Below are 23,731 nucleotides of genomic sequence, written 5' to 3'. Positions count from 1 at the left end.
TAAAGGGATCTGAAAGAAGCCTGAAGTGGTTATTTAATCAATTTCTTTTTCTCCCAGATACAATCCATTCCTTCTAAAGTATTTCTGGCACATATAAAATGCATAGATATGAATCATGCTAGCAAATGAGTTAAATGTGATACATAAGCAATATATTCTGCACAGAATCTGTAGATGACCAAACGTGATATTACACTGCACATTTCCCATTGAGAAAATAGAGAGGGAACTCAGTAAGTGTAAGAAAAAAGGCACACAATATATCCATTGTAAAAAGAATGAAAGAAAAGTCGATAAGCAGGGTGGGCCAAACAGAGGATAACTTTAATGACATTCAGTGCGCAGATGTGATGACAAAAACAAGCGCTATTATTCAGACATACCTGTAGATCATCAAGAGAAAGGTATTCTCTGAACCACGAAAGGAAGTAAAAGCCTAATGAAGCAGTAAGATTGGGCTGGGGTGGCAACTGGAGAAGAGCATGTAAATGCAGCAGATCCAGTTAGAAAGAAGCAGAAAGGGAAAAAGAAGCGAGAAACGTTAATCCTTGGAAATTTCGGCCCATCTAGGCCCAGGAGGAAACTAAACGCGGAGAATGTGACACAGGTCCAAGTACAGCCTCATCTGGGACATGACAGGATAATCACGTAAAAAAGCTAAAATCTAATATAAGCCTTAAAAGTAATTTCTTTCTTTCTTATTTATCTTGGCTAAAGAATACTTTTTGTTGTATCTGCCCACATTTAATCCTTCAGGGCCACTGCTTTTCTCTGGTGCCATTTACTACAAAGTGGGGGACTGGACTGAGAGGGACCAAACACAGCATACACGCTGTTCATAGAAGAAATGGAGAATTTCTATCACTTCCTCTCTGAGGAATGACTATGAAACTTCAATGGAAGGTTTCTTCATCACCCCCTCCATTTCTCTCCCAGGACACAGCCTTTGTGACTGAACTATGTCCTGCCTACCAGGAAGGTACTAGATGGTGCTCACACAGACTCATTTCAGCATAACGAGATAATTTTCCTCTACAATCAATGAATGGACATAGACTGAAGTAAAAGCGACCTGCTAAAGCAGGTTCTTGTTCTGACCCCTGCTTCAAAGACATTCCGAACTCTCCCAGACTTCAACCTGCATTCCAGAGGCACCTTTCACAAAGTACTACATGCTGGAATCTGCCCAGACATACGCCTGCATGAAATTCCTAGGTGCTAAACTGGCACAAGCCTGAAACTGGCTCATGTGCGTTACCCACAGCTGCTATTTTTGAATGAAACTGATTGAAGACTCAGGACACCAAACACTCTAGCATCTCTGCTCTTCTGACATGAAAATATTGGTCTCTGAAATGAATACTTGCCTGCACTGGACAATTATTCTCATGTGTTTTATGAATATGATTCTATGATTCTAATATATATACATTAATACATACTTGGTAGGCTGGGATACCAGGGCATCCTTGTGCAGTCTGTAACATGGGTAAACATTAAATGTACCAGGTTCCATTGAAACCCCTTCCACAGCTGAAAACTCCTTTTCAACCAAACCAAACATTTCCATCATTTTAAATCCTGGAAGGTATCAAAACATACATTCTATTAATTTAAATTAATGCTGCATTACAGGAAATAAAAAAAGAGGAAAAATCCAGTTGCATCAGATTCATTTACCATCTGTTTAACAGCTGTTTTCAAAAAGGGAAATTTATTGCCTAGTATTGTGAAAATTAGGTAATGAAAATTATTCCATAAATCAGGAACAAATATGAACACAAAAATACTGTACCTGCAAAATTGTTGCCATCTTTAATTACCAATGGGCAGGCTGGAAAAGAAGGAAAGATATATTTCAGGATACAAGAGATGTCCAACTGGGTCAGAGCAATGATCCACCCAGCCCAGTACTCTATCCCCAACAATATCAAAAGGAGATGATGTTTAGGAAGGGCATGCAAACCTGGCCACTCCCTACTCCATTCAGTTGATGTTCCTTAGGATCCACAAGGGTTGTAGCAAAGATATTAAAGGGTACATCCCTAAGTGTTCCATATTATATTATTTTATGGATCTATTGTCTGTGAATTTGTCTAATCCTTCTATGAACCTGCCTTCATAACCTCTTGTGGCAACAAATTCACTGTCTGATGCATAAAAACCCCATTTTTTAGACTGGGTTTTAACTCAGTTCTCTGCATATGACCTTTTCCAACCTAACTCCATGTCAATTTCAATTACTTTAGCTGGCATTCTCTGCCACAATAGCTTTCATGAGCGACAGAGACCGGAATGCCACACAGTCCTTAAGATGTGTGCACACATTTTAAATAGCTGTAAATATTTTTCTTGTGGCAGAGAAGAAAGCACACTTATCTTTTCCAGGAAAGGTGCCCTGGGAAATCAATAAACCCAGAGGCAGGGTGTCAAATATGGCACCCCAGGATGCTTGTATTTAGAGATTACTTTTGGAATACAAGAACAAGTAACCAATAAATGATACTGTTGAGCAGCATTCTCAATGTTCAACATTCTCTCTATTATTTAAAGTAGAGTTTATGGTCAAAACCAAAGAATTACTGAGACACAAACAACATACTTGTGGTCACCAGCTTTGATAACTCACAGTCCCATGATATCTCGCAGTCCTATGCATGAGGACTCCTTACAATCACAAATGATTTACATAAACTACACACTGTCTACTTCCTAGCTGATATACAAGGAAACATACTGAGGGCAAACACCTAAAAGCATGGGAATTATTGACCTCTAACCATTAGGTGTTGTTCCAGAATGTCTTTCATTTTCATAAAAAGTCTTTAAGTTTGGTGTTTTCACAGATTTCAAAGAGTTTGGGTATGTTTATGCTTTTCCTTAGGTTACAACTCTTCTACTTTCTCCGGTAATAGAAACATTATTAGCTTTCCATTAATAAATTAACCATGTGATTTGAGTAATAACGAATGTAGCCAACTGTATTCTTACACGTGGTTGAAGTAGTCTAGAAAATAAAATATAATTAACTATTTATTGCTAAATTCTGAACCATTAACAAAATCGCATATCTAAAATAATTTTTTTTACAACCAATGGCTATATTCCGGACTTGTAGCAATCAACCATCAATTGTTTTGAAGTCCAAAAGACTTCATTTCCTTAAACTTTTATGGAAATAACAGTAGAGTTATATCACTTCCAGTAAATTATGTTAGAAGGATCAAAACCACCTTTTAATAGAAAATTAATGGCTACAAACAACCCAATAATTAGCACTTATTTTAGAAGCAAGTATAAGTCAAAATGGCTAACTTGCTGACGCAGTTTCGCAAACGAAAGTGACCAGCTCATCTTCAATCTTTGTAAAGGCATCAAAGTCATCCACAAAGAAGACATGTCTTTCACTGGGCTTGCTGCCAATATTAACTAACTCTGAATAGTCAGCATCAGCTATTCCAATAGCAAAAAAGGTGAAACCTGTAAAACAAAAAGGAACACTCTCGTGAGTCATGCATTTATAGAGCGGAAGTACAATATGAACACAACTGTATTTTCACTGGCTCCTTTCCTAATTAAATACAAAGGTGGAAATTTTATTATTATTATTACAAATTCCTGCATCTGTTTAATCTAAAATAAATGTAATACATTCTCTGTGAGATATTTCTTTTGGCTATTTATGCTTAATGAGTTAATAAGTTAAAGCTTAAGTGTTTTCTTGAAGACATATGACTACTCAATAGTTTAAAGATTTCGTGTATGTTCAAATGTTTTTCTAATTTAATGCTATACTGTATTACACACAAAAATATCCATGTATCAAGATATCATAAATACAAAACACAGAAATTAATTTCATATACGTCTTTAACGGATTTTGTTCTCTGGCAGATATTAATCAGAGTTTTCAAGCCACTGCTGCCTCATGAGTGAACAACGAAATCAATGCATTCTCATTTCATCAGTGACTTAACTGCACTGGTTGAATATGTTGAATATATTCTACACTAACCTATTTTGAAATTTGACCCTGATTTCAAAGATTTCGGTGAAAAAGAAATTGTATCCTATAAGTCTGAGGAGCAGCAAACTAGCTAGAAGTTTTTCAACACTTTCTTTCCACAACAGATAAAGAAAAAACTTGTCTACATGAGGCTGAATATTGTTAATGATATTGTGTTCTTGTACGGCTCACTCCCAGATTTACTCCAGTCAAGCAGTACTGTCTTCAAGTCTGAATAAAGCCCAGGGGCATTCATCACCTTCTGCAGAGCTTTTAGCTTAGCAAAACTTTGACTTGCATATTTATAAAAATATTGTCATGTTTCATCCAAGATCAGCACCTCTCCATGCCAGTCTCAATCACAGATGTGAGTCAGTACCTGCTCCAACCTATCAGCAGCCTAAACACACAGCATGCACAAAAGGAAATGAGAGAGGAAGCGATTTGTTCAAGATGGCACATCCCAGTCAGCAACTGAACCCCCGCTGTATGCCTTCTCCTTTCAAGCTCATTGCCAATCTAATAGTTAAATAGGCAACTGCAAGATTTACCTGACTGTTGAACATGGGGTTTTTTGTAGTCATAGTCTCCAGTTTATTCACAACCACAGGTTTTCTTGCTTGCTACTTAAAACAAGTTACGCATGCCCTACTATTTTGTGATGTGATTTTACTTTAAAGTCACTGCACTCAGCGTCTAGTGGTAATACAAGCAGGCAGCCAAGATCAACGATTGAACTGGGTTTCAGGAGTCACTAATACACACTGGTAACTCTCTAGCTGCCGAAGTCTGGCAATTAGAAGAGCACAAATCTAATTTATTGTTAAATCTGCTCACATTAAAAGGATGATACCTTTTTATCTTCCATCCTTTAATTTTGTTCCATGTGGCACACTGTGGCCTTTGGATTTTGATACAAGCCTCAGTATGAGACATTTCTACAACTAACTCAATTTTTATGCTTAGACTCACAACACTGTGTGGCTGCTTAAAGCTCTAAAACTGGTGCTTTAAAAAGAAATTCCTAAAGTTAATTAGTGCAACATGAGAGCAGATCAGAACCAGTAAAAGAACATACGAAAGAATTTTCAAAGGATCTCTTGTATAGAGAATGAAACAGCCCAGTTTGCTGGTAACCGCAAGGCTACACTTCATAGACATCAGTCCAGACTCTCAGGATCATGTCCCCTAAATTATATATCATGGGAACAGTTCCATTGACTACTACATGATTTTAGTACTGCCGCCAAAATGAAAAATAATTTCATTAATCACACACGAATCCAGAATCTAACCATAACCCAATGAGATTCTGACTTTCTCTGGGCTTTTTAAAACTGGAAATCTTCATAGAGTAAAAGTTACCCTTATCTAATGCCTATACTTTTATAGTTATAAATAAAGAGGAAACGGAAAATGCGAATAGTTCTTAAAACGACACGTTTTACCATCTAGTTGCATTTCCCTGGAGACTTTGTTCACATCATCCTGTGATCGCCCATCAGTGATGACAACCAAAACCTTTGGAATGCCCCTTCTCATGCCTGCCTCTCCAGTAAACAAGAATTCTCTTGCATGTTTAATGGCTTTGCCTGAAACAGAAAAAAAATTGACAGCATACTTTCACTGTGACATAAACCCAGTTTCTATTGGCTTCTCATATCATATGGTAGGCATCAATAAAGAGAGAAATCTGTTGGGCCCCGAGTAGTCTGTAAATTAGTGCATTCTGTAATTACTAAAATAGAGATGTAGAAAAGTTTAATTTTGACCCTAACCTTTGAAAATCTAATTGTTTCAGGCCTCTGTTTCTCAATCCAGAAGGTGAAGATCAAGAACACGGCATGTGTGGGTGCCCTGGTTTTGGTTGGGATAGAGTTAATTTTCTTCCTATTAGCTGATACAGTGCTGTGTTTTGGATTTAGTGTGAGAACTATGTTCATAGGACACTGATGTTTCAGTTGTCGCTAAGTAGTTCTTAACCCTGGTCAAGGACTTTTCAGTCTCTCATAATCTGCCAGTGAGGAGGGGTATAAGAAGCTGTGAGGAAGCAGAGCCATGACAGATGACGTGAAGTAGCCAAAGGGAATTCCACACCACAGCATCATCCCCAGTATATAAACTGGGAGATGTTACCCGAAGGGACCGATCTCTGCTTGGGGACAGGATGTGTATCGGTGTGAGCAATTGTATTGTGCATTACTTGCTTTTCTTGGGGTTTGCTCTTCTGTCTTGTTATCTGCCTTTTTATTACTAATATTAATATTATTAGTACTATTATTATTATATTTTTACTTTATTTCAATTATCAAACTATTATCTCAGCCCACAGGTTTTACCTTTCTCCGATTCTCTTCCCCATCCCACCAAGGTGGGGGGAGTGAGTGAGCGGCTGTGTGGTACATAGTTGCCCACTTGGGTTAAACCATGACAGTGGGAAAGTGTATTCTGTGCAGGTTAAAGGTACAAAACCTTCCCTTTCTGGATTACAGGGTCCAGTCCAGGTACAACTGAAGGTGCCACTGTAGCATTTTCTTGAGTAAACAGCTTCCAACTAAATAACATTTTAACCTTTTCAGCATTCATCTTTGATTTCTTCACATCGGAGAGATAATTTAAGGGATTAATTATAATGCAGCAACACTCAGTTAACAGACATCTTTTCCCAGCCCAATCTTGAGCATACGACAAGGGCTTAACTCTCCTGGCTTATAACTAAACAGACTCTCCACTCTGGCCACTTTTCTACATGCTCTGCAAGCTCCATCCCACTTTTCCACTTGCCAAGCTGATTTTGTATTAATCCCCATTCTACCTTCCACAACCCTTCTGCCTATCTGCCTCTCTCCCTTCCTCCCTGGCCCTTGACAGCCCTGTTGGTCAGAGGGTGAATACCCAGCAGTAGAGAGTGAAGGGTGTAAACTGCAGATTACAAAGATTTGAAGCCCAACCGACCACCTCTGCTATGGAGATACCATGTTCTCACTGGCTTTGCACTGATAAATTAAACTGCCTAGCAGATGGGAAAGAAATACTGCACAGCGAGTAGCAGGGAGAAAATTTCACCATAATCATGACCTTTCTTACCTGTTTTTGTATTTCCTCCTTTGTAGGCTATTCGCTGAATAGCTTCAAGAAGAGTCTCTTTGGTTTTGTATGCATTTAATTTAAATTCTGTCCTGGGATCATCACTGAACTGAATTATTGCCACCTGTGCACAAAGAAGATGTGTGCATTATTAAAGCTTCACCCAACGTATAAGCAAAAAGCGAATTGGCACAGTTAAAACAAGGATTCTCTTCTAACTCTGCTTCATCCTTAAACTGAAGCCAGGGTTTTTTTTCTCTCTTTAAGAAGCTTTCACTAAATAAAGTTTATTTTTACTCTCTGCAGCCTTGGCAACCACGTAACAATTTCTGGTTTCCTTTTGCAGCAAACAGGATGAAAAAAGTAATACCCACTTTGGCAAACGCACTCTCAAACCAAGCCCAAAAGCAAAATCCTAGTTACAGCTGCTCATACACAGTTTACAGTTACTCATACACAGAACTTCAGGGACTTTGTTCATTCTCCACGAATTAATAGCTGCACATAAGTAACTTAAGTTAGGGATCAATACTGAAGCGAAGCTGCAAGAATATATACTGACATATTGCCTCTCCCAAATATGATGTTACATGAGACCAGACCTTGTATTTCAATACTTTACACTAAACTCCTACAACTCACAAAACATATATTGAACTTGATAGTCTGTAAGTTGTGTCCCTGCTTTAAAAGCAGCTATTCGTGTGCTTAAGCTTAAGCATTTGCATAAGTTTCTAAAGCACCATAGACAATACTGTAGGGAAACAGCCGTATAGCAAAAAACAGTGAAAAGGCATCTCTCTAAACAAATACATAAATAGAACTATCATTGTAAATACTATATTTCACTTAAAGCACTGTAGATTTTGTAGAGCATGGGATTTTAAATAAACAAACCTTTAATTTTCCTTATCAATGCCATTTTTAGCTTATTTGGAAATAAACATCACAGTGAGACTGAAATGATACTTAGCCCTGATGCTAGCAAAATTAATATAATGAATTTCACTGTATGGTGTTTATAAAAGATTATAGTGAAAAAAAAAAGGTAGCTTATATTTTCAAAAGAACTGTGAAATGATGTCAATTACTTCTGTATTCATTTCACTTCTGGTGCTAGTCTAAAACACCCTGTCAAGTCCACGCACCCTTCATCTCCCTATATGTTGATTACCTGTGTTCCATCTGGACCAATCTTATCCAAAGCTCCAACAGTGCTATAGAGAAAGCTAATTATTTTATTGAAATTGTCATCTCCAATACTCCATGACCCATCCACCAGGAACGCTAGGTCAGCTTTGGCTGCTTTGCACACTAAGAAAGAAAAACAAGTATTTTGGAATGAGAGCAATTCCTCAGCTCCTCAGGAAATCTCATAAATTGCTTAAGAAAATGCAACTGTCATGAAAAGCCCTTGTTTAATGTTCATAATGATTTAGCAAACAGATCTGCTGGCGTTGACTTCAGTACAGGTGTAGAACCAGTTGAGCTCTGCAAGGGGTGAATGTTCTGCACTGACAGATCCTATCACAGAATACACTTCCAGGCCATAACAATTCTTTTTATTTATGTTGTTAAATAAAGTCACACATGAACTTCTACAGTCCCAGACTCCTAGCATGGCACAGTAAGTTACATGAGAGAATATCAACTGTGGAAGTTCCCAGTGGGAAACTAGTTTGTTCAAAAAGTCACACTAAGCTCTGTAGCGCATAATGCTCACTGCTTTAACCACACTATCTAGTAACGACACAGGTTTCCCTCATCTCATCTTATTCAAGCATGTTCTTACTCAAAATGGCCTGCGGAGATGTACACCTGTACTGTTGCTCAGTCTTTCACGGGAATTAGGAATCTTGAACGTTCTACAGAATCCAGGTCTGTTGCTTGGGGTCAGAAACTGAGTCTCAAAGTTATGCCTTTCAACGCATTTCATCAGGAATAAAAATGCTCATCTAAGTCCAGAGAATGGGACAGGAAGATAGGTACCAGTATTTCTCATTTTCTGTTGCATACTCCTTGGATTTAAAAAAAAAAAAAAACAAAAAACAACAAACATATATCTCCTGCTCTGTGGTCTTTTTTCCTCCATTTATGGGTTAAATTCTAAATTACCATAAGTCAGTTTGGTCCACTGACTTCAAGCTGATGGATTTGATCCTCAGTCTCCAATAATAATGCTCCTCACATGGAAACATTTATGAGACTCTGTACAAAACACTACATGTTCAAATGATAAACAGAAGGAAGGGACTGAACATGGCCAAAACTTTTCCCATTATCCAAAGCAGACATATTTTTAAGAAACAACTTTAACTACCCTAGGATGTCTGCTTCAGCTGCAGAATATGCATGCGTTTGGACTTTTGGAAAAAGAAAATCTCACCCATATTTAACCTTTCTGCAAATTTCAACAACACCATAATGATGTCAGATTTTTGGCTCATAAAATTTAAGCCACCTGCCTTAACAGTGTCACTGCAGCAAATGCGTTTTGAAATCTGATCCCCACAGGTCTAAGTGTCAGAAGCAGAAAAATGTTGCATCGACACCTTAAAATTATTACAAACCCACACATGCAGCACTCACCCTCTTTCGCAGGAGGGATTGTAGGTGGCGGAGGTGGTGTTGAGGGTGTTGTTGGTGGTTGAGTTGGAAGTGGTACTGAAATAAAAAAGAAAGGAATATTAAAAATGCTTAAAACCCCAGTGTATTGTATCTATATTAAACACAGCATTTTCTACTCCACATTTAAAATTCATTATCTCTAATCCACTAGGTATGCAGCTGGAGAGAAATGTAGGAGATCATGTGCATGTAATGTTCTCCTCTACTGACCACCTGAAAAAGGATAGTACTATTACAGAGCAATTAATGGCTGCATTTCAGTGTGAACGATACCACTGCACAACCAAAGTACTACTGGAACTGCCCCTTTTGGGGTTTCCCCTGTGTAGCAGACCGAGCAGCAGCATTATTACTGACCTAGCATCCATAACTTATTTTGTTAAAGGACAAGAGTGCTTTTAATTTCTGGCCACAACCAGCCGTTAGTCACAGAAAGCAGGTCCTTACCTACCTGTAAGGAAAAAGATACTAGTCCTGCAATCCAAAATGCGAAGAGACAGTGCAAAACAAAGCTAGTGCCTGCACTCTGAGCAGATCAGAGCCTGCTCTGATAAAGATTTTCCTGAATTCAGTGGAAGACCTTGTTACGTTTCCAGCTAGAAATGCAGTTTCAACAACAGCTCTACAGGACTGTTGCCTGCAGCAACTTGTACTGAAGTCACTGTATAGAGTTTCTGAAAACTGTCTCATCCTTCTTCAGAAAATCAGCTTTGGAATGACCACATTGCAGAAACCTAGATGAATACATGATCACTGACTGACTGACAGCTTTGCTGACTCAAGAGCTCTATTTAGTGCCTTTGAATACAGTCTTGCCTGAATTCCTAGAGATAACATGCAAGTATGTTGACTTCCACAACTGTATCTGAGGAAAAGCTTCTACTTTCACTCAAGCACATTTTTTCCAGTTGTTGTCAAAGCAGTTAGCATAGGAAGCCACAGGTGACAAAGCATCATTCTTTCAAGTAACCTATACTTGTTACTTGCTATAGCATCTAAGAAATTACTTTTCTAGGCAATAGAGTTAGACAAGACAACTGGAAAAAAGACACCTGTCTATGGGAAAGATTACTGCAAACGTGATTCATTACAAGCCTCACATCCACGTGAGTTAATTCCCACTGCAACTGATGCAGGTTTTCCCATTGGCTTCAACAAGAGAAAGGACCAGTGCTCTGAAAGACCTACAAGAAACTAATGCCCAGGACCACCATGCCCACAGACAGACCAAGATCAGACCTATTTAGAAACGGTCACAACTGCTTAAGGTGACTTGAAAGGCTGCTCTCTAAGCACCAGAGGGGTACAGGTCACCCTGAAGAGTGTTTTTTTATGAGGTGATACAATAATTTTTCTGCATCACAAGCCATCTTTCTCAAATAGACATATAGGTCAAGGTGTGCTCATCCTCATGTCTCCTAACTCCCTGGACTTCAGAGCAAACAAAACACATTCCTCTAAAAAGCAGAAGAAGCTTGGCTTGCTCCTCACGGTTCTCAGAAGGAGCCATGGACAACTGGAAGTGGAGTCATCCACTCATGCAGGTTTTTTGTATGTGAAACCGTGGAAGGGTTCACTTGAAGAGCTTGAAGACAGAAAGATAATGTAAAATATTCACTCTGTTCATCCTGTATTTTGTTTTGCAGTGTTTGAACTTATGAGATCAGAATCTTGCCTTCACAAACAGCTGTGAGGAGGGGTTTGCCTGTCTTGTGCACTGAGAATGATAATAAAAAGGCCGGTTTGTTTGTTTGCTTTAAAATAGATAAGTAGATTGGGTGTCAAGGTCCCATCTAACTGTAAATTACTCACACACCGGTGAGATTTTACGAAATAACAAGAGCTGCAGGATACAAAACTTTCTGCTTCATTTTCTGGGTTTGTTTTTTTTCCTAAAGTCACAGATTTTCAGAGTAAACCCCAGTGGGATTTTTAATGAAGAAAGCTAACCTATCCTTCCTGTTTCATTCTCATTAAGAAGTCTAATACAGTTGACAATGTGACTTCACAAGTAACACACAGCAGTGGTATAAAAATCCTGTACCCCTGTGAAGGAGTCACAGTATAGTTGAAAAATTAAAAACTCAATTATAGGAAATCACATAGGAATAGCACATCTGTGGGCAAAGGGCAAAACACTAGAAGCAATGAAGCATTACCGCTGCTGGCTGAACGCTGATCTGTTTTACTCACATGTTGTTTCCATGATGCTTACGGCAGGGCCCTCTATCTCCTGAAGCTGTGTATGAACACTGATTTTATATTCAGTTCCAGGCATCAGCTCAAAGAAGCAATGCCTAGGGGTCCCTCCACCAAGATTTACTTCTCGCTTTTTCCCATCTGGAATAGTAAAAGAAAGCATTAAAACATGTCTTTACTGTTTTATTGAATAATGTAATTTAATTAAATCTGAAATAAAGGGGACATGACAGCAGATGAAGGGCAAGTGGTTGACACAAGTTAATAAACCACATGCTGCCTTATTTCTGGGAAATCACCTCTATGCAGAGGTCTCTGTAACATTTCATCCTTCATAGTAAGTAGGAGCTGAGGAATGTGTCAGACATCTGCAGGAAAAAAGACGAATTTCATCGCTTGCACTGAGGTTAATAAAAATCACTAACATTGTCATCAATGGGTTCTGGATCTGGTCCTAAATTATCAGAGTCTAATGAGGAACTGTTGCATTATGTAATCCTACAGCATCCTTTGTCTACGTCTCTGGTTCTCAGAGTCTGTAATTTGCTTAGTAATTTCAAGAGAGACTGAACTAGGTACTGTATTCCAGCTTCCATTAGTAATCACTTAACAAGTCAGTTACGGAATAGTATTTACAGGGTTCCAAAATTAATTCTTCTAAACTCTGAATTAGAAAACATATTGACAATGGAAAAAGCCTGGATACTGGAAATAGCATAAGGCATATTTTAGTAATTTTAAGAAAACCTTCAGCACAATTCATTATCTGTAGCAAAGAAGTGAAATGCAAGTAACTCATCTCACTTTTTACAGAATATATACAAAAAAATGTCATTCAGTGCCAGGGAAAAGAACACTTGATGATTATCAGGAAGGTTACATCAGTATAAAAATAACTGATCACTTCCTGTACAAGACAAATGCCCATTCTGACAATTAAAATTCTTTATGATAGATGCTAATAAGAAGCAATTGTTCACACTTTATCTTATTCTGCTCACATTTAGGCTCTTTTGACTCAGTTTTGGCAGTTCTATATGAAGAGCAGAATGTTGGTTATCTCCCAGATGAGAAGGAAATCTGTGCTGTCTTCTGCTAGCCAAAATCTCTGCTTTCTGAACAGCTTGTCTGTATTCCAGGCATTCAAATGAAAGTTATCACCAGCCATTTGCCATTCCACAGAATGTTTTTTTTGCAACCAAATTTGTATTATTTCTCATGACACCTTAGATAGATCCCATTAAATGTTACTAAATGCACTTCTTTTAAGTTATCCAAGCTTTTAATTTGTCACCATTCAAAAAATCAGTGATGTCTACTGGGGATAAGAGAGTCTGCACAAATACTGACTTCTCCATAACCTCTTCTGGCTACACCTGAGAATCAGTGAGACAGAAGAGGCTGTAATTCATCTTTTATACAGCAAGTGCTAAAAGCATCAAGATACAATGCGTTGCCACACAGAAGTAAGTCATGCTTATCCAAATGAATAACGTTACTACAAGCTATAATTAACAACCAACAGAATGAGAACAGACAAAACTGGATGCTCTTCTGACCCTGTGAGCATGCTCTGGAGTCAATCAAACTTTCCCTATCCTTCTACCTATCTTTTCCTATCTCCCATGTCCATCCAAATCCTACAGAGAAATCACTGAGGGTTTATTTACAATCCTTTTTACATCCTTTATCCATTGTCTGTCTCTCACACCAGCGAAAAACTCAGGTATTCACCTGTCTTCTATCGATGGACAAAGCTCCCTCCTATAAAAAGGGCAAGTCATCAACATCTGTTTGATATAAAAGAACAAGAGCGCTACTTCTACACCAGAAACTTTCAGTGTGTACACAACTCTCCTGTCCATCATTTCCACTATTATAAGGAGACAGCCTACAGGTCCAACTGCATACAATTTAACTTATGCATTTAGTTCTCTGGGTTAGGCTGTGGTTGCATATTGAATTACTCAGTGACTTACCCACAAGTGATTCTATAACTACCCTGTATGCTGTAGCATGTCTGTGAAGCTGCCACTGAGCACAGAGGCTAGTCATGCGAACTTGATAGGAATCCAGATCTGTCACACCCAGGTCCACTGAAAATTAAATACCAAAACATAAGATTTACTCCTCTAATAAGACATACAAGGAAAAAAATTACAAAAGAGTTACAGCGAAACACCTGAGCTAATTCACTTTAACGAATAATTTCAAAGCTTAAAAAAATTGTGTCCAGAAAATGCAGAACAAGAACTGTAGTGAAAAAAAAAAAGGAGAATCTTTAGACCAGAAATTTGAAACTTTGCTTAAGATTAAATAACGAACACTGCTAAACAGTTGCTACAAATAAGTATAAAAGTATCATTATAATAGCAATATTTCTGTTAAAATCTAATTTAAAATTAAGCTTTAGATATATGAAGCTTAAATCATTATATAGATCTTTGGGGCTAGGAAAAAAAAAAAGACTTTCCGTTAAGGATATTTACATCTACTACTAGGCAAATATGTTTGGCTGATAAATAACAACATCTGTTTTATGACTCCTGTCTTGCTAATGTCTAGCAGATTATTTTAAAGCCTAATATAGTCTGATAAAAAGAGAGATTTTCATTTCATAAAAACAGTTTGCACATAACTGAGAAAGTCTTCATGTGAAAATTTATTCAGGGGGCTGCACAAAGCCACAGTTATAGTGAAAAACAGCATCTAGAGATCTGAACAGCATGAAATCGTTCTTACAGGTTTTGGCTACGCCTGTTAGGGCATCACTGAAGCCTGTTGAGTATGAAGCAAATACTTTAACATTGTACTCCGTTCCACTGAAGAGATTTAGAATGAGAATGGTATTAATATCATCCCCTACAAAGGTCTCCAGCGCAGGACCAGGAACTGCAAAAAATGGAATAAATTAGAAAAACATTTGCTCATCCATTGTGTTAGCAATGTGTTCAGACATTCAAAATTACAAGTGCTCCTGAACTTACTGCTATGTTTCTGCCTTGTTCTTTTGGGGGACTTTTTTCAACCATATAGAAGAACAAAGATATTCTGCTCAGTCCTTGCATGGATAGAAGCTACAATACATTTAGGAAATTCAGCAGTGGGATTCATTAAGGCAGGGTTAGATTCTGGCATCTGTGAAGACCCTTTTGTTCTGCTTCAGTGACTTACTACTGCTCTAAATAGGCAGCCAAAGATCTCAGTTTGATGGTGTGCCAAGACCAATGGCGGGGGGACAGCAGATGCCAGCCAGCAATACAGGCCCTAAGGGGTTCTTATACAACAGCATAATTTGACACTGTGCAAAAATGATAATGAAAACAGAAAAGAATAAAGCTTTCCCAAATCAGAACTGCAAACAGCTCCTTTGTTGCCTCTCTTAGTTGTTGTAGATGCATTTCAGAAAACAGGCAACAGTATTGTCTTTGGATGATGTTTTAGACTCTTAATGGTCACACATTTGTGTTTCTATCTCAATAGAAGGCCATATTTTTCTAAAGAGCTTTGAAGGATCCTCAATGTGCAGGTGGGCAAAGATGTAGCACAGACAAAATGGGCAATGAATAAAAAATAAAGTGTTTGGGAGGTGTAGAACAGGAAACTAAAACTTTGTATTGTGACAGGAAGGAAGAAGAATAGGAGAACAGGAAAAGAGCAAATGCAGCCTCTGAAATAAACAGAAAGAGTCATGGTAAAATAACATAATAGCAGAGGCTGAGAGAGTTGGGTTTGATCGGCCTTAAGATGGAGAATCTAAATGGGAATCTTAGTGCTACGTCCTCCTACCCAATGGGAGGGGACAGAGAATACAATATCTTCTAAAGCAAACAAGAAGATGGTAAGACAAAACAGACAAAATTTGCAACATGGGAAATTTTGATTTGATATTAGGAAAGACAGCTCCACAGTGAGGGCAGTCAAAAAATGGAACACATGCTTAGAGTGGTTTTAAAATTTCCATCCTCGCAGATATTACAAATTCAACTGGACAAAATTCAGTGAAACCTGTTCCAAGCAGGACATATTTTGATCATGCTGTTGGACTAGATGATCTCCAGCGATCCCTTCCAACCTGCATCATTCTGTGACTATAAAACTTTCCTATTCAAAACCAGACACATCCTAGGTTCTGCAACTACAACTCCTAGATATAATTACAAAATTCAGCAAAAGTTGATGCCAAGATGTTGTGCAATTTAAAAAAACAACAATAAAACCCATAAAACCACCACACAACGCCCCCCCCCCCCCCAAAAAAAAAAAAAATCAGTTTAAAAACTCACTGTTGATAGGTTTGTAGACAATTCTGTAACCCATTGTTGGTGATGGTGGGGCATCCCAACTGATACGTAATCTGTTGTACCATTCATCTGAGATACGTAGATTTCTAGGAGCAGACAGGGGTACTAAAAGGAAACCAAACTGAGCTTTTACAATACTATCTCAAATAAGCACACGCATAAAACTCAAGATGTGCACATGAAAGTAGTGCAGTACCCAGTACTCCCAGATTTACAGGTAAAATTGGCAGGATAAAAGCTTTTAAGCAAATTCATCCTTGGCATTACAACAGTGGATTAACATTGATGTGTTTGAGTACACCAAGTTATATCAAGGATTAATTATGAACTTTATTCAACAAACAATGAATTTTAAAATTAACGCCCAACTTCGTCCCTACATTTTTTTTAAAGTAAAATGATTAAAAAATAATTTTCTTTCATTTATACAGCTTTTTCAATCCAAGCACACCAAAGTTTTTAATGTATAAATCATGCTCTTGTGAACACTTAGTGCTTTCAAATGGAATGAAAGGAATGCTCTACAAATGATTTGTGTCTGCACAAATAGCACTTCAATTTAGGCAGAAATTATGTAAATTACGAGAATAATACAATAAAATTATACTATCATGACTAACAGTACACAAAGAGATGATTTTTTACCAACATATAGTGGAGAAGAAACTTAAGCTACAGCTGAGTAATCTTTTGGTACCTGGTCAGAACTCTAGAGATGATGAAATCACTTTTGTATAAAATTTGGAAGCATTTCTAATGGGCTTTAAGAAATAATGATCACACACAAAAGAAAATGTAACAGTACAATGGCTTGTTTGATACAATCCCAACAGGCATTGTTTACTTTATTTTCTGCATTAGTTGGCTTGTCCTTTCGGGCTATCTATCAAGGACTTACCAGCTTCATTACTCAGTAAATTTCTGCAAACTCAAAGTATTTGGGTATAGAATACACTTTGTCAATTAGAAGCAACCCATTGTTTATAAATGAAAGAACTGAGATGAATGTAGAGTTTGAGTCATAGCAGTTATGCAATGTAAGCCCATATTTATACTAAAATATATTACTAAAGCCAAAAGATTAAGCCTTTTACATGCATATCCTGGCCAAAGACAAGAAAAAAATCTGCACTCACGGGTTTTGCCAGGAGCTGAGACACTGACGCCTTCCCCATCAGAATAGATGGGAGTGATGGTAACTTTATATTCTGTATCAGACAGCAGAGGCTGAAGCAGAAGAGTGTTTTGTCTCCCAGGCACCATTACCTGGATAGCCAGAAAACCAGAAACAATCAAGCTTAATAACTAGAGCTAAAATCTTTTCATATCTTTCATGTCTTTCTCTGACACCACCTTTCACTGATATTGCTGCATAGCTTGCATTTTTAAATATTTTTCTGATGTTCTATGGTAAAATAATTAAATTATCCACGCTTTTAACACATCTACTATCTACAGCTTAGCAAAAATAGAAACAGGAGAATGAGCTTATGGGATAACGCGGTTTTATATTAAACCTTTGAGCCACTACAGCTCCATAAACCACTGGTACTATATGGATTGTTAGTACTTGAACAGTTTTATTGTACAGACAAAATAAATCCTCTTACTGTATTTATTCTTGACATGAATATGATTGTCCAAAGCTATGCCCATTAATAAAGGTTGATAGTTATGTCCTCTGGGGACAGAAAATCCTCCTTCCCTGGGAGGAAGGAAAATGAATTCAGGAGATCGGGAAGCATGAACTAAGCAAGCAGAAGTAAAACATGTTTGTCCCATCCTCATCTAGTCTGGGGACAAGGAAATTAAGATAGCTATTCAGGAAAGGAAGCTATACAGGAAGGATCCCAAACTGCCAAGAAATGTGGAAGATCTGCAGCAGAATCCAACCAGGCAACTGAGTAGAAGTAGAGAAGCTTTAGACATCCCTCCAAGCAGTTTTAGGTGTGCTAGAGCAAATGTTTCAACCACTGGATTAAGTGCTGCTTCATTTAATACAGTACAAGGTTTTCCTACAAGCAGCTGTTTCTGAAACTCTTCAATAGATGACTGTATTTTAGCCAGAGACTCAAAAATTAGTATCACAACAGTGGTTGTAGAGGAACCAATAAAGCCTTGCAATCTTCCACCTTGTCAGCAAACTTTTAATCTCAGAAAGCTCCCAAAGCATGAAGGAGAGCTACATAGCACACAGAGTGGACATGGTAAATAAAAGAAACCAATCCTAATTTTCCTTCAGAAAAACCTATGCTGTGAAGTGACAGTCCCAAGGTCCAGCCTCGTATTTTGGACACCCCCAGCACATGTCCATTGTGTGAATCTATCACCTGAGCCAGCCACCGCTCACACTTGGCAAGAAACTGAGAGGCCTTTAAGCCTTAGACTCAAGGGGAAAAAGCAGAACCTGAGCCTAAAAGTATTTCACTGTTTCAAATAAGACTGATGCATGTGATGATGGCCAAGCAAGATTTTCTGAAGCATAGACGCAGACAAGAAAGCTCTCTCCAGATTTAACACTCCAGGATACATTCAAACTGCTTCTAATTTTGGCAAGTACTACACGGCAGGAAATTAATCTAGTATACCCAGGTGTCGAGACTTGTCAAATAAGTACTTCATTCATTGATCAAACCTGGACAAAACCATGTAAACACGTGTGCATGAAAGATTCCCATGCTGAACTCTTCCATACACATACTCAAACCAGACAAGCCAAGTTTCTGAAAAAAAGAACAATCAAATTTTGTTTTATCAGGAGAGGAGATGCAAGCATTGAGAACCCTCTCTTTTCCACATGTGCAGAGATCTTCTACTGCACAACACAGCTTTCAGCAGTGAGAAATGTTCTTGGCTTTGAGGAAGAAAAAAATGTGATCCTTCCACATGTGCAGCACACCCAAGAACACACATGCAATTCAGGGCTTGAGCCTTCTGTAGTGAAAGTATTCTATTACATTTTCTAGTCCCTGATTTCCAGCCAATTGCATCAAGGATTAAAATGCTTATTAGTATTTTCATGGAAAGGGAGGAGTAACTGAAATTTATATCACTGAAAACAGAGCCAAAAAACCTAAGCATCCACCACAAAATTGTCACGCTATAGTATATTTAAGCCCAAAATTCCACAAAACTTTTGGGTTCTGCTTAAGAAATGTAGTTAACCATACAAATACTCCCTTAAAAATTGAACATCTGTGTCATTTTATTGACATTTGTGTTGCACCTCTAAGGTCCTTGGAGCCATATGATAAAATACATTCCTTCTTTTTAAAATGTGCTTTATTTTCAGGATAATCTTACATCATTCTTTATTCAGTAAAGTATTTATGCATGTGATTAATTTCAAAGATGAAACACGTGGTTAACCTGTTTGCTGAATTATGACCAAAGATAATAAGATTTGAGAGTGCAATTGAAAACTAAAGAATTTTTGGAATTAAAGCCAATATACCTGCCTAGTCTTACAATTTTATAATTTTCTTTAATGAGCTTTAGAGCCAACTCTAATATTTTTCTGGTAGCCAAAATTTGAACACCTTTCCTACAGTTTAATTTCCTTTAAAAATAACAGTTGTTGAATACTAAATCAGAACGACATTTATATCATTCAACTGAATTTGATTAAAACTCCCAGAGCTGAAATCTAGTATATGAATTTTAGAAACTTTGGGTTAGTGTCAGAATAGTACAATTTCTGCCATTGCGCTGTGCAAGTTTGCCATTGTATTATATACCGTACTATCATACAGTCAAGTTAAATTCATAAAGGATGTTTTCCAGTTCAAAAGGAAATCACTACCTCAAAAGTCCATTTTCAGATTATAGTTGAAAGAGATGGTTAAAAAGTAATCTTCCACCAAGGTCTCATAAAAGATGAATGAAGCCAAAATGAAAAAAGACCGATATTTTTCTAGGAATTCAAGTAACTTCTTTCAACATTTTTTATGGACACAGTATGATATAGAGTTAAAAATGTCAGTTGCTAGGCATCAAAAAGAATATCCCGTATTTTCTACATAACTGTTAGAATAACCTATATTTTCTATATAACTGTTCTATGAACAGAAGTCAGTCACGTGACAGACACAGGAAAGAGAATAATAGAGTCAATATTTTTTGCATTCTGAGCTTTTACTGAGAAAATAACCTTGAGCTATACGATTTCACCTCTTAAATGTATATCCACAGAGCTATCCCAACATTTTTGAACTTAGTTTTTTTTATTGAAACAAAGTGCTGCAATACTAAGATTTCCCCAGATGAAGAAAGAAGAAGAAGTGGGGGGCGGGGGAGGAAAAAGCACTTGTGTCACAGAATTCTGAAATTATACAAAATATTATGAAATCTTAAAATAATGCAGTGAGGACTTCTCTTTTTTCCTTATTTGCTATATGCACTAAAGAGTACATGTAGCACTCTTCATTCTTTCAAATGTTTTCCAAAATCTTCATCACCATAAACTTTTTTTCTGCGAAAGACAATTTTAATTTTAAGCATAACATGGTATTAGAAAAATAACAAGTATTCTTAGGCACTTAGGTTAAAAAGTGGTGTCCTTATTGTGACAAGTTCAGGTTAACAAGCGGTATGAAAAATCTGTATTTGAACTTTAATTACATGGCTTTAGCATAAAATGAGACTTTTAGGGAAGGAGTGAAATTGATGAAGGAAATAAAATAATTACATAAGATTGTCCTGTACAAGCACAATCTCAGGACAGAAAAAGCTGAAAGAGTAAAGAATCCCAAAACAAACAAGAAAACCCCAACAAAACAAACTGAAACCGACAAACACCTACACAGGTTTAACAATACAGAAAAAGGAGGACAGGCTGCTCATCTTTTAACTATGTCTTCTTTAAACACTGTGTGACTGGGCCTTGATCTTACATTTGACTGCCGTTGCCTGGTGCTGTACAATTAAAACTTCAATCTCATAGTAATACCAAACACAGATCTTTTGCTTAATTGCAACAGGAGTGTCTTGAAAGGAAACACCATGCGTTAACAGTTATTAAACAAACTTTTCAAGCTTATGAAGCCATTTACAAAGCCCATACAGACCATTCTTACCGCTTCCTCGGCACGGTCACCCTTCGCAGTGAGGTAGGTCACTCTGAACTGCTGAACATTGTAATCTGAAATGTCCCATACCACCCTCAGACTTGAGGTTGTTTCATCATCTATAACAAGGTTTCTGATTCCTGTTCGAAAAACTAAGGCAACAAACATTTAATTAATATCTTCTCAACTCTATTTTTAGATTTAAAATTGTGCTAAATTATCATCAAGTTCCTGCAAGCTCTCCTGAAGTCATGGCTGGTATGCAGATCCCATATACTTTGGTGGGGCAAAACCATATACTTTGGTTTGATGGGGCAAACCCATATCATTCAGTCACACTTAGGCTTAAAAATATAAAAACTATAAACATTTAATAAAATAATAGCTATCCTATACTACCATTAACAAATATTACTCCACCTATCTGCTTTGTTTACACTACACGGCTTATCGTGCCTTAGAGTAACCAAAACTCCACTGTAGCTGGAATGCTATGGAAGAGAAACATTCCAGAATTGTTGTTCCTTACAAGTCAGTTTTCTAATTCCAGGAAAAACAAACAGAACACTCGAAACTAAACAAAATTCTAAGAGTTTCTAAGCTCTTCGGGGAAACAGAAGAAAGAGATGAATTTTCCAAATTACTTCCTATGTAATGTCACTGCTATCATTCACAGTCCTTACACTGTGTCATAGGTTGGCTCCTTCCACACATGGCACATGCAGGAAGCCAGCCACATGAAGAAGGCTGGTGCAGGAGCGCAATAGTGTGCAGCTTTCACCGGTGATGTCCCCTGCCTGAGGTCAATGGTGTCTTAACCTCGTGGAGCATTAAGAACTGGGGTTATCAGCTCCTCGGTAATATCACATCTCTCTGCCTCTAGACCTGGGTGTGCCTGTGGGCAGACTCAGCTCTTTGCATTCAGCATTTAAACTGTTGGTATTTGTTCTAAATAGAACAATAAATACCTGCTATGGTTGGCTTAGAAGTTGTGGTACTGGTAGTAGTCACCGTGGTAGGTATTGGGGTAGTCCTTGCAACTGAAAAACAATACTCAACTCACTAACAATTCAAAAGGACATGGAAGTCACAGTACTTATTTTGTATTTCCAACTATGACAGTAAAAGTATGTGCTTACACCTACAGGCATCCCACTCTTTAGGCATTTCAGAAACTACAAAGGAACTATTCATTTAGTTTACTTTAGGCACATCTATTTGCAAGATAAGCACTTAGATCTACAGATAAGATATGATTATACACTATACAATTAAGTAAAAATGCATATAGTTTCCCAAATTTCTGGCTAAACTACGCATAATAACTTCCACTTTGACCATCTGATAAAGTTGTGAGATTAATTAAATTGAAAGCTCTTTAAGGGTGCTTCATTTCAGTCCAAGTGAAAAACAGAAAGTAGACTCAGCAACACTGAGCAGTATCAGCCTCATTCGAATAGGTAAGGGCCTCTGGTCTTAAGAGAAGGTTCAAGATTAAGCCTGCAACTAAGTTGAGATATAGGATGGGAGAATATCTACCCTGATCCAAAGGTTATTAATAGCACACATCAGACAGGGAGCCAAACCATCGTTTTGATTCAATGCCGTCTACTATGTAATATTAATGAACAAAAGCAAAAAATATTCATCAAAGCCCTGGTGCTAAACCACCGCTTTCTTCAATATTACAGATACCCAATGATGGACTGTATTTGAAATATATGTGCATTAAATTTAAATCATCTAAACATCTCTAAAAATGGCAATCAAGAGTTTGTCTTACATGTAGCTCCAAGAACAGCAACAGCTTCACTTTCAGTTTCATCATCAAAAACTGCCAGCAAAGAAACTTCATATTCTGTGTTGGGCAACAAACCCTCAATAACATGACTGTCTGTGTCTCCATTGATGACAACCTAAGTAACACAGCAAGATTAAAGAAAATCAGTTCTGTATGTGATTGATTTATAGGAATTGACTGAAAGATGGAAACTGGATTCTCCTTTGAAATAAATGCAATCTACACTCCGATCTGCCCAAAGAATTTATTAGCTATGTTGAAATAAAAAGTATCACAGAGTACATCTGGGGAAAAAAACCACAACAACACTGTTAAGAATATGTGAAATGTATTTATTATTTTGGGGCTAGCTTGATTATTCTTATGTGCAGTCTTAACACTTTCACCCACAGCTAATTAGTTGCTAAAGCTGACCATATGTATTTCATTTGAAAAATCACTAAAACTCAAAACACGCATCAATGAAAGCAAAATAGAGTAACTTAACCTTCATTTATATTTCTACCATTCAAGTATTATTATTACAAATGTATTTAGCATCTCCACAGCTCTACAAAATGCCATTTCTATATCAGAATTATAATCCAAGTTATGGTTCCACACATGAATTCAACTTGAAAGAACATTTGCGGCACACTTG

At 37.5% G+C, this 23,731-nt stretch overlaps 1 protein-coding gene across 6 annotated transcripts in view; it reads right to left on the bottom strand.

Moving 5' to 3' along the window:
• Nucleotides 1–23,731, bottom strand: part of COL14A1 (collagen type XIV alpha 1 chain) — a 120,584-nt gene that overhangs the window by 39,686 nt on the left and 57,167 nt on the right. For 4 of the 6 annotated variants that reach the window (XM_065668870.1, XM_065668869.1, XM_065668872.1 and 1 more), the window contains exons 17-31: nt 23,074–23,206; nt 22,259–22,330; nt 21,291–21,442; nt 17,361–17,490; nt 16,207–16,329; nt 14,663–14,812; nt 13,900–14,016; nt 11,915–12,061; nt 9,683–9,757; nt 8,268–8,407; nt 7,094–7,217; nt 5,455–5,598; nt 3,316–3,480; nt 1,796–1,834; nt 1,443–1,581 (exon numbers count right to left, since the gene is read on the bottom strand). In XM_065668870.1, the coding sequence (XP_065524942.1) occupies nt 1,443–1,581; nt 1,796–1,834; nt 3,316–3,480; nt 5,455–5,598; nt 7,094–7,217; nt 8,268–8,407; nt 9,683–9,757; nt 11,915–12,061; nt 13,900–14,016; nt 14,663–14,812; nt 16,207–16,329; nt 17,361–17,490; nt 21,291–21,442; nt 22,259–22,330; nt 23,074–23,206 (1,850 nt within the window). The remainder of the gene's footprint in view (nt 1–1,442; nt 1,582–1,795; nt 1,835–3,315; nt 3,481–5,454; nt 5,599–7,093; nt 7,218–8,267; nt 8,408–9,682; nt 9,758–11,914; nt 12,062–13,899; nt 14,017–14,662; nt 14,813–16,206; nt 16,330–17,360; nt 17,491–21,290; nt 21,443–22,258; nt 22,331–23,073; nt 23,207–23,731) is intronic. The other 2 variants (XM_065668871.1, XM_065668874.1) reach the window with 1 other exon arrangement.

This window comes from Lathamus discolor, chromosome 2 (genome assembly GCF_037157495.1).
Source record: "Lathamus discolor isolate bLatDis1 chromosome 2, bLatDis1.hap1, whole genome shotgun sequence".
Classification (NCBI taxonomy): Eukaryota; Metazoa; Chordata; class Aves; order Psittaciformes; family Psittacidae; genus Lathamus; species Lathamus discolor.
Note: the sequence above shows the minus strand (reverse complement) of the source record. Positions and strands in the feature narration are given on the sequence as shown.